The sequence below is a fragment of the Kryptolebias marmoratus genome, linkage group LG4 (genome assembly GCF_001649575.2).
Source record: "Kryptolebias marmoratus isolate JLee-2015 linkage group LG4, ASM164957v2, whole genome shotgun sequence".
NCBI classification, from domain to species: domain Eukaryota; kingdom Metazoa; phylum Chordata; class Actinopteri; order Cyprinodontiformes; family Rivulidae; genus Kryptolebias; species Kryptolebias marmoratus.
This window is the reverse complement of record NC_051433.1, coordinates 865435-875334: the sequence shown is the minus strand read 5'-3', so window position 1 is coordinate 875334 and position 9900 is coordinate 865435. Positions and strand designations below refer to the sequence as shown.

Below are 9900 nucleotides of genomic sequence, written 5' to 3'. Positions count from 1 at the left end.
GGTTTAGAGCTCCTAACAGGACCGGGTTTAGAGCTCCTAACAGGACCGGGTTTAGAGCTCCAACAGGACCGGGTTTAGAGCTCCAACAGGACCGGGATGCTAATTAAAGGGCAGCTTCCAGAGCAGAAAATAGTTCTATTTATTAATATTTATCCCACTTTTGTCTCCAGATAAAACCATAAATGCTCCCCGGCCTGACCCCTCCCCTCTTTTCCAGCTGAAGCTTCTGGTTTCTCGCAGATGAAAACTTGGCAGTCGGCCTCTGATGTATAATCAGCTCTTTATATCTTGTAGCTTCTGACCCGTCGGACGGCAGCTGCAGCTGATATTTCATCCTTTGTGAGCAGTTAGTTAGAAAAACACGCCGCTGAGAAAACAGTGGAAGGGTCTGAGCAGGTAGAGACGCTGATCTGGAAATGCTTCCATCTGTATAATGAGGCCGAAACACACGGGCAGTGATGTGGCCTTGAGCTGAAAGAACAACTCTGAGGAGAGAGAAGGCGATGAAGTTTCACTAAAGTGTTTCCTGGCAGCGCCCACTGAAACCGTCAGGACAGGATTTCTACTGTTTCCCTCTGTGAGTGTTGGAGCAGTATAGCAGGTACACAAAGAAATACTCTGATCCTGCAGGTACAAGTACTTTCTGTTTTCAGGAACGGACCTGACCTGGAAGGACAGAAGCTCCACAGCTTTACTGTCTCCTTCCATGGGAACAAACAGGATTCCATCCCATAATTCTCTGCAGTGACAGTTTCACTGATTAGGACTCCAGTTTGTGGAGAAACAGGTTGAAGTTTTATGGCTTTTTCTCACTACAAAAGGTGGGCGATCATGTATCACTCGTGTCTGTGTTCACCAAATTTGATCAGATTTTATCAGATTTGACCAGTGCTGAACCCCCTTTGCAAAACCTTGTATTTACAGAACTGAGCTCCATGTACTCATGACTTTGTAAGAATAAAGATTAATGATTCAGGATAATTGACAAAAATCCATCAAAGAGTTTTGTTTTCCCCTGCTTTGCTTTTTATTAATAATGATGCATTGCAGATTACAGCAGCTGGAATGGGTTTAAAATCACTTTAATAGAATGCAACTTTCCAATTAATAATAATATTACAGCTGTAGAAAATTTAAATATATAAAATATTTGTTAATCCTTATTAGGAATTAATTAACTTCTTACTTTTTAACAATCCGATGGATAAAATTAACAAGACTGTCAAACATACGGAGAAGTTCTTTAAAATATATATTTTGTGAACTAAACGTGTCACAAAGTTAAAGTATTTAAACTTATATTTGAGTAGATCCTCTTCTGCTCCTCTGACGTTCAGTTGGCTCCTAAAGTTTTGTTTTTTCAGCCCAGAGGGAGGTTTATTTTCAGGTTAAATATAAAAGTTTGCACCTCGTGGCATCAGATGGCTCGATGGCTCAGACATTTTTGTGTTTCGGCCAACATACACTCTCACTGTTTTCTGTTTTTCTAACAGAAATGAAGGTTGGCTCAGTTTGATGCTCGTAACTAAATGCAGAACACGACACCTCTCTCGTATGTCAGAGCGGTCGGGTCGTGCAGGACTGCAGAGAAGCAGCAGATATTTTATGAGACGGACCGCTGGTTCTGCTCAGAAAAACCCAAATGTTCATCGTGTTCCTCCTAATATTAACAGCAAACAATTACTTTCTACACTTCTAAACAAACTAAATGAAAGGTCTAATGTTCTTATAGAGAATGCATGTCGCCCGCCAACTTCCCTGCCTTTAGGCCAAGATCAGCTCACGTTGAGACGATGGAGTTAAAGCCTTTTTGGTAACATTTTACAGGATCTTGTGGAATACCTCCTGTGATCAGTCAGTGCTCAGAGTGTGTGCTGAGGATCAGTCTCAGCTACTACCACAGCAGCTTTCAGCTCAAAATCTGTCACATTCACTGAGTTACAGACATGTTTGTGTTTTCTAAGGTTGATTAGCTGGGGCGGCCATCTTTAATTGGGTTGACTCCAAACATAAGTCAGTTGTAGATGTGCATCCAATTATTATTATTTGTTTTTTTTTAAATCTGTTCAATTGTTTATGAGATATTTTGCTAACAAGCGAGCGTATTCTCCCAGACGAGGTGAAGACTTTGATGCAGGCAACAATGACCTCTCTAACCTATTATTGGATTCTTCTAATTAAGGCGTAAAGCTTGAAGGAGAACATTTCTCATCAGATGAGCTTTAGGTTGAGCGCAGTGAGAGTGAAGGAAGAGCTGGACGGAGCCAGCTCGCTGTTGGTGTTGGCACCGCAGACACACAGCAGAGGTGAGCTCACTCGTGTAAAGTTTGTGCGAACATATAATCACCCACTGAACAGTTACAGACCGTTTTATAGACTCCCAGAGCTCAGCAGAAAGGTGCATGTACACAAATAACACACACACACACACACACCGCAACCGAACACTTCAAACCACAAACCCAACCAAAGTGTCAACCCTCAGACTCACAACATTTCACTTTCTGTGGTTTTCAGAGAAATGACCGAATGTTTGTCAAAATAATATTTACTCGAGCGTTCGCACATCAGAACGGGAGATTTTTAAGGCGTCACCAAAAACAAACCTGTTAAAGCAAAAAAGCTGCAGGAAATCGTCATCGCAAACTCGTAGAAACAAAAAGTGTTTCTCATAAATCATGAAAGTCTACGCAGCTTTAACGAGTTTCATTTGAGAATATTCAGACACACTTTGACTTTGGCTCGTTTAAAGATGTGTGCCGCCATGTTGGAGGTTTTTAAGGTGTTTTGTTGGAGGGAGAAGAGTACAGGGAGCTGCTCCATCACTTCCTTCCTGCTCGGACACATCCTTCTTCTTCTGCCTCTATCGCTCTAACGCTGAAGCTGTGCAGCAACCGGGAGCTGCAGCAACCGGGAGCTGCAGCAACCTGGAGCTGCAGCCGCAGGAGCTGCAGCAACCAGGAGCTGCAGCAACCGGGAGCTGCAGCAACCTGGAGCTGCAGCAACCTGGAGCTGCAGCCGCAGGAGCTGCAGCAACCAGGAGCTGCAGCAACCTGGAGCTGCAGCAACCGGGACCTGCAGCAACCAGGAGCTGCAGCAACCTGGAGCTGCAGCAACCGGGACCTGCAGCAACCAGGAGCTGCAGCAACCTGGAGCTGCAGCAACCAGGAGCTGCAGCAACCTAGAGCTGCAGCAACCTGGAGCCGCAGCAACCGGGAGCTGCAGCAACCTGGAGCCACAGCAACCGGGAGCTGCAGCTCCACAGATCTCAGATGTTGGTGATAATCCTCACCCCTCTCAGCACATCCTGTCAGTTTTACTGCAGGAAACGTTCTCCTGCAGCCTCAGCACGTTCTGTGCATCTGCAGAACATCCCCACGGTACAACCACACGTCTGTAATCAGTCTTTGCTTCAGGTTCTTCCCTGCTGCGATGACATACAGCTATGATCTAAAAGATCCTGCCAGGTTAACATGACTTTTCCTCCACAGGTTTCATGTCTGCACCAGGTTTAGTTTTTGATTTTTCCCGTATTTATGGGAGGTTTCTGAACCGAACAGCAAGAACTCGACTGAAACTGAGACAAAAAGCAACCAAGGTCCAAAGAAAAACTGAAAGATCGTCAGAAAGTCCGAAGAACTCTTGATTCAGACCCCTTTAACAGAATACAGGAAAGTCTGGCTCATTGGAAAGAAAATAGAAAGAAATAAAGACCAGATCCAGAACGCAAATGGAGCCAAAAGAAAAGCTAAATTTGTTAAAAAAACTAAAGTGAGGTGTTTATATTAGACGCTGGTATACGCTGCTGTTACGTTTGAAGAGAAAGGTTTAATAAAGTTTGTACCTGAAACCCAGAATGAGCTCTGCTGCAGTGAGCCTTGGTTCACCTCGTAGTGGAAAATATTAAGTGCTCACAGCGTGTGAATAATCTGAATAATCACTCATCATATTTTCCATGCTGAATGACCTGGTAAAGCAGCACGGCTCACATGCAGAGAGCTGATTTACAGGTGCTGCTAACGGTGACTAATGGTGTCGTTTGTTTTGCTGTCATGTTGTTTCCCTGCAGAGCCGTGGAAATGTGCACGTCGTCAGCTTTTACAGCTGATAATGACTTCATCCCGAAAGGACGGCAGCTCGTTAGTGTGAAAGCAAAAAGTCCAGAAACAAAAGTTTAAAATATTTATGTTTTTTAATTTATTAGTGTATAATAGAAGGTAATGATGAGTGTGTGCTGAAGTGCAGGAGAACTGAATGTTGAAAAGCACCGGTTTCCATCCCAAAGTGTCTGAAGATTTCAGTAAAATGTAAAACTGGCACATCCACAAGAAAACAGGAGACAACTTTTCCAAATCAGTTTTATTCTTGCAAGCACAGCACCATTTCTGGAAATGTTTTCATCCACACAGAAATACAGCAAATGACCCAAACGCTGCAGTAAGTCTGCCAGGCCTGTGTGTGGCGCTGCAAGCAAACTGCAGCAGAAACAGGAAACAAGGAGCAGACAGAGACCAGTCCTTAGATTATTTGCTGTAATAATAAAGATTGTTTGGCTGTTTTTAAAGCTCTTATTGTCCATCAGTCTTGTCTTCTAATCCTAATTAAAGTTTAATAATCTGCAAAGATTTCACTGCAGCACAAACACAAGCAGGTAGTCTGTCGTTAATCTTCTTACGTCTGTCATGATTGGGGTCATGTGGGATTATGACATCATAGGTTGTTCACATGAAAACTCAGCAGCGGTTTCAGGAGTTTTCCACACTGGATCCCAGTTTCCACAAATACTGTTAGGGGCTCCTGGAGCGCAGTTTCTGCATGCACAAAACGCTGAAATGATCAAAAAACATTTGTGTAGTCACTCAATGCTGTTCCTGTGTCTCAACTGTTTAACAGTCTGACTACAAAGATGGAGGATGTTGTAGTCCACAGGTGGAATCAATGACCGTTGGATGTGGGACAGAGGAGAGGGAAGGTCAGACCGTGTAACGCTCAGAGAAGTGAGCCCCATCTCAGACTCAGGTTTCAGTCAGCAGGTTAAAGGTCAAAGGTCATCCGAAAGAACCACAAGACTTCTGTGACAAAACCAGACCAGAGGACAGATGTTTACCCAGCTCCTCCCAGCTGTCAGCACGGTGGTGGAGGGCTGATGGTTTGGGCTCCTCTGTAGACCAAAGGATTCCAGTTGTTGTTTGTTTCAGAGCTGCTGTTTGCTCACTGAGATCTCCATCGGTAAAATCTTCACTTCATCTGTAGCATAGATGTAATGAAACATCGTCTCAGTGAAAGTGTGTGTGAAGGTGTGTATGTGTGTGTTTGTATCAGGATCAGAGAACGACAGCTTTCCTCCGTTCCAGTCCAGATTCACTCTGATCCTCTGCAGCTTCTGCTGGACGGGGAGGTCAAGGGGAGGATCAACCGGTGACACAGCTGTGTATTCATCTTCAAAAGACTCTATTTCCCATAAACCAGACTCAATGTATCCCTTCCTCTGGACAGACTCTGCTAACACACCGAGCATCCAGCCTTTACTGTCTCCAACATCAACATCCCAGCTGTGATTCCCTGAGTTAAATCCCTCAGAACTCAGAACAGAACATGTGTCAAACCTTTCAGGATTATAAAGAAGCTGCTGATCATCTCCTCGTCTCAGACTGGTCAGATCTTCAGACAGGATGAGGTATGGACCAGCTGTGTTTGGGTCCAGAATGATGGGCGTGTAGGAGACCACGTCCTTCATGTTGTTCCAGATGTTGAAGGCCAGGTTGCCCAGGTGTTGGGCCTGGTCTATCAGAGCTCCTGAGGGCAGCTGTGGATCATCCAGCAGGGGGCAGCGCTGGACTCTTTCCACTGCAGCCTTGTAGTTGTGCAGGAATGAGACGTCTTCAGCTCTCAGCTCCTCCTCTGTGGCTCTGACTGTGTCTGAAAGAGCTGCTATCTGTCTGCTCAGAGCCTCCATCTTGTCCTTCATCATCCCACTCTTCTGCTCCTCTTCCTCCCTCAGTGCAGCCAGCCTGGCCTCCTCTTCCTCTGTTAGAAACTGGTGAAGCTTCTTAAACTGCTCCTTAATCTGCCTCTCTGTGTGTCGGGCCTGGACCTTCATGTGTTCTGCTGTCTGATCAAACTCAGATTGAACAATTTTTCGAAGCTCCAGTTTCTGTTTTATTGGTTCCAGAATTTCTTGAACTTTGTTCCTGTGATCCTGAGCAGCTTCATCGAAGGGTCTGAATCTGTGGTCGGTGTGCTTCTTAGAGTTTTTGCAGACGAGACAAACTGGTTCCTGATGGTCCAGACAGAAGAGTCTGAGTTTCTCAGAGTGCAGACTGCAGAGAGCCTCTGAAGCTCTCTGATGTTTCTCCTGTAAGAAGGACTCACAGAGGTTCTTCAGAGCCCGGTTACAGGGTGGATCACTGGAGCATACTGCCTTACAAACTGGGCATTCTTGTATTGGTTTGTCTTGCCACCAGTCCTCCAGACAGACTTTACAGAAGCTGTGGCTACAGGACAGAAGAACAGGATCTCTGAAGACCTCCTGACAGACCGGACAGCAGAGATCCTCCTCTGATCTGGAAGCCATTTGGACTCTGAGTGAAGCTGAAGACACAGCAGACAGAAAGTCCAGTCAGTCATGGCTCCCCTCCCTCCTCTAACTGAGTGTTTTTGCTCCGACTCACCTTCAGCTTGAAGCAGCAGGTTTTCTCTCCTGCAGCTGGACTCAGAGGAAGCTGGGAGTTTGCTCTGAAGCTGCGTCTGATCGGCTCCGAGTCTCTCTGTAGAGACAGAGAATCATGACCTGTTTCCTGGTTTGGATCATCAGTCATGTGATGGGCAGAGCTTAAACTTGTTAAACCTGCTTCCTCAGCTGTTATTGAGGTTTGTTTTATTCCAGAATACAGAACCTTTCAGCTCTTTCGAATTTTGTGCAAAAACAGGATTTATATTTTATCTGCAGAGTTTAGATCAAACTTTAGGAAGTTTAAACTTTAGGAAGACTGGATCAAAAACTGTCCTCAGAGCTGCAGACCTCCAACTCTGAGCATGACGTTCATTCAAACTAATTGTCAGAGTTTTGGTTAAAATCTGACCCATGGAGGCAGACTGACACAAGGAAGAAAATAAAGGACTGAATTAAGAAAATAAAAAGCTGACGCGGTAGCAGACTAACACAAAAAGGAAACTGAAACCCAAATGGGCAGCAAATACAAAAGTAATCAAACATGGGAGGAGCAGGCAAACATACAGGATGAACCGATGAGTGACTAAGATCTGGGAGTAATGAAAACAATGAACAGGTGTGAGATGAAGAGGGATGAGGAGCAGGACTGACTGAGAGAAATGGAATAAAAACACAGGAGAGAACCAGGAGATGTCTACAAAATAAAACACATGATCATTTTGTGTAATTATATATTCTAAAACTTTTTAGTATCTTCATCGCTTAGGTGTTCATTGATCTTTGAACCACATAATTACAAAAAAGACTGAATAAATATGGCTTGTTTCTCTTTAAAAACAACATGGCAGCTCCACTTAGGTTCCTCTGAAGGAACCAGAAGACTTCTGGAGCAGAACCAGACCAGAGGACAGATGTTTACCCAGAATGCACTGCAGCTGTCAGCACGGTGATGGAGGGCTGATGTGAGGCCGTCTGTCCGACAAACAGAACGGTCCAGAACCAGAACCAGAACCTCAGAGAGCTGAGCAGAAACCAATGAGCTGAAGCAACGCTGGAAAGAAGAGTGGGCCACAACTCCTCCACAACCATGAGAGACACTGATAGAGTCCTCCAGAAAACCAGCTGCTGGATCAGGGACTGGACTCCATCCAAGAGAGATCTTCTTCAGGAGCTCCTGGTGACCCTGCTCTGTATTTACCTTGATAGAACCACAATCTCCATTTTTTAGGCCAGACTCAATGTATCCCTTCCTCTGGACAGACTCTGCTAACACACCGAGTATCCAGATTTTACTGTCTCCAACATCAACATCCCAGCTGTGATTCCCTGAGTTAAATCCCTCAGAACTCAGAACATAGCAGAATTCATCAAACCTTTCAGGATTATCAGGAAGCTGCTGATCATCTCCTGTTCTCAGACTGGTCAGATCTTCAGACAGGATGAGTTCTGGACCAGCTGTGTTTGGGTCCAGAATGATGGGAGTGTAGGAGACCACGTCCTTCATGTTGTTCCAGATGTTGAAGGCCAGGTTGCCCAGGTGTTTGGCCTGGTCTATCAGAGCTCCTGAGGGCAGCTGTGGATCATCCAGCAGGGGGCAGCGCTGGACTCTTTCCACTGCAGCCTTGTAGTTGTGCAGGAATGAGACGTCTTCAGCTCTCAGCTCCTCCTCTGTGGCTCTGACTGTGTCTGAAAGAGCTGCTATCTGTCTGCTCAGAGCCTCCATCTTGTCCTTCATCATCCTGGGGTTCCTGAACAGGTCCCACCATACCGTCTCTGTCCCCTGTCCCCTGTCCAATGATTGATCGCTTTATCGATGCAGGTCACCCAACTGCTTTAATCAGGTTCTACCCACTGAAGTGTCCTCCATCCCTTAGCGCTGAGGTCCATTTGTCCTCTCTGAGGGCTCAGTGAGGCTCTGCAAACTTTACAGTCAAAGGACCCTCAGCCAGAGGAGGTCTGGAGGCGTAAGAGCACGTCTACATGTGCTTCTTATGCTAAATACACATGGCTGTACACACTGCATGACAATCTTTTTCCATCCATCATGAAGGAATAAACAAGCTTCATGATGCCTCTGTACCAAAGGCTCCTGGGTCGAATGTGTCCAGCAGCTGAAGCTTTGGACCAAACTGGGACATGATGCGACGGGACAATGATCCCAAACACAGCCCAACATGTTTTGACTCTTTTCACTAGAACGGCAGATTTCTTTTGAAATCAGATGCTCTTGTTTCTGCTGATCCATCTCATCCACATGTGCACGACTCAGATAAGTCAAACCCTGGAACAGCTGGATGTGTGTTTCTGATTCAACAACAAAAACACAAACAGGATGAGTCAACAGTCGGATAAAGAGAACTGTGGTTCCAGCTTGATGCTCCAGTTACTTTACACAACAAGACGAGATGAAACTCCGAAACACAAATCACATGTTGTGGACAAGAATACTGTGGAAATTCTATTTCTGGTCTAGAAAGAAAAAAGAAGCTCTCATGAAAACCAACAGTGGATGTTTCATGGAGCCGTGGTTCTGCTGAGGTACCATCTGGAGTTACAGAACAAAAGGTACAAACTCTCAAATCTGAATGCAGTTATTAAAATGTTGCTTCGAGAGGAAAGATCCACCAACAGACTGGATGGGAAAGATGTTTTCAGTTTCTCATGTCACGACTAAATGAGCTCCATTCATTTAGGATTAGTTACGGTTAATATTTGCTGCAGTTTTTACACCAAAGAGCCAACTTACTCATTCCTGCTTCATGTCGTCCGTGACGCCAAAAACTGCGACTGAGTGGAATGAAGTGAAAACACAGGATGTTAAAGTTCAGAAAAGGAACTGCATGTGGGACAGAAAGTGGCAGGTTGGAGAAACAAACGGTTTTCAGCAAAGGCCAGGATGGAAACAAATACTAAATACTGGTGAAACGTAACAAACCAGCAAAGTTTTAAAAAGCAGGGACACTAAAACACCGATGACCTGTCAGGAACTTTCCCAAAGCTATTTTCCTGCCATTGTTTGAAAATATGAGGAGATTATTAATAAAATTTATAAAGAAAAGTTTTTCAGGAGGTTCATCCAGTATTCTGTCACGCTGTTCCTCGGAGTGAGGGACATTAAATGAAATGTTGAAATGTCACGTGATTAACTGTAGAGATTATAAAATCAGTTTATAACAGATCTTTGTAATCAGGTCCAAGTCAGCAGGGTAAAAACAGAACAACTGCAG

The 9900-nt window shown here is 44.8% G+C and overlaps 2 protein-coding genes across 2 annotated transcripts; both read right to left on the bottom strand.

Annotated features, from left to right (window-relative positions):
- Positions 1-4341: 4341 nt before the first annotated feature.
- LOC108250056 (tripartite motif-containing protein 35) lies at positions 4342-6819 on the bottom strand. Its single transcript, XM_017439762.3, has 2 exons — positions 6672-6819; positions 4342-6591 (listed from the first exon to the last, which is right to left on the bottom strand). Exon 2 carries the CDS (start codon positions 6572-6574, stop codon positions 5195-5197), a length of 1380 nt encoding a protein of 459 aa, XP_017295251.1. The 5' UTR covers positions 6575-6591; positions 6672-6819; the 3' UTR covers positions 4342-5194.
- On the bottom strand, positions 6624-8411 carry LOC112449845 (nuclear factor 7, ovary-like). The gene is made up of 2 exons (XM_025002425.1): positions 7872-8411; positions 6624-6767 (listed from the first exon to the last, which is right to left on the bottom strand). Exons 1-2 carry the CDS (start codon positions 8409-8411, stop codon positions 6624-6626), a joined length of 684 nt encoding a protein of 227 aa, XP_024858193.1.
- Positions 8412-9900: the final 1489 nt, after the last annotated feature.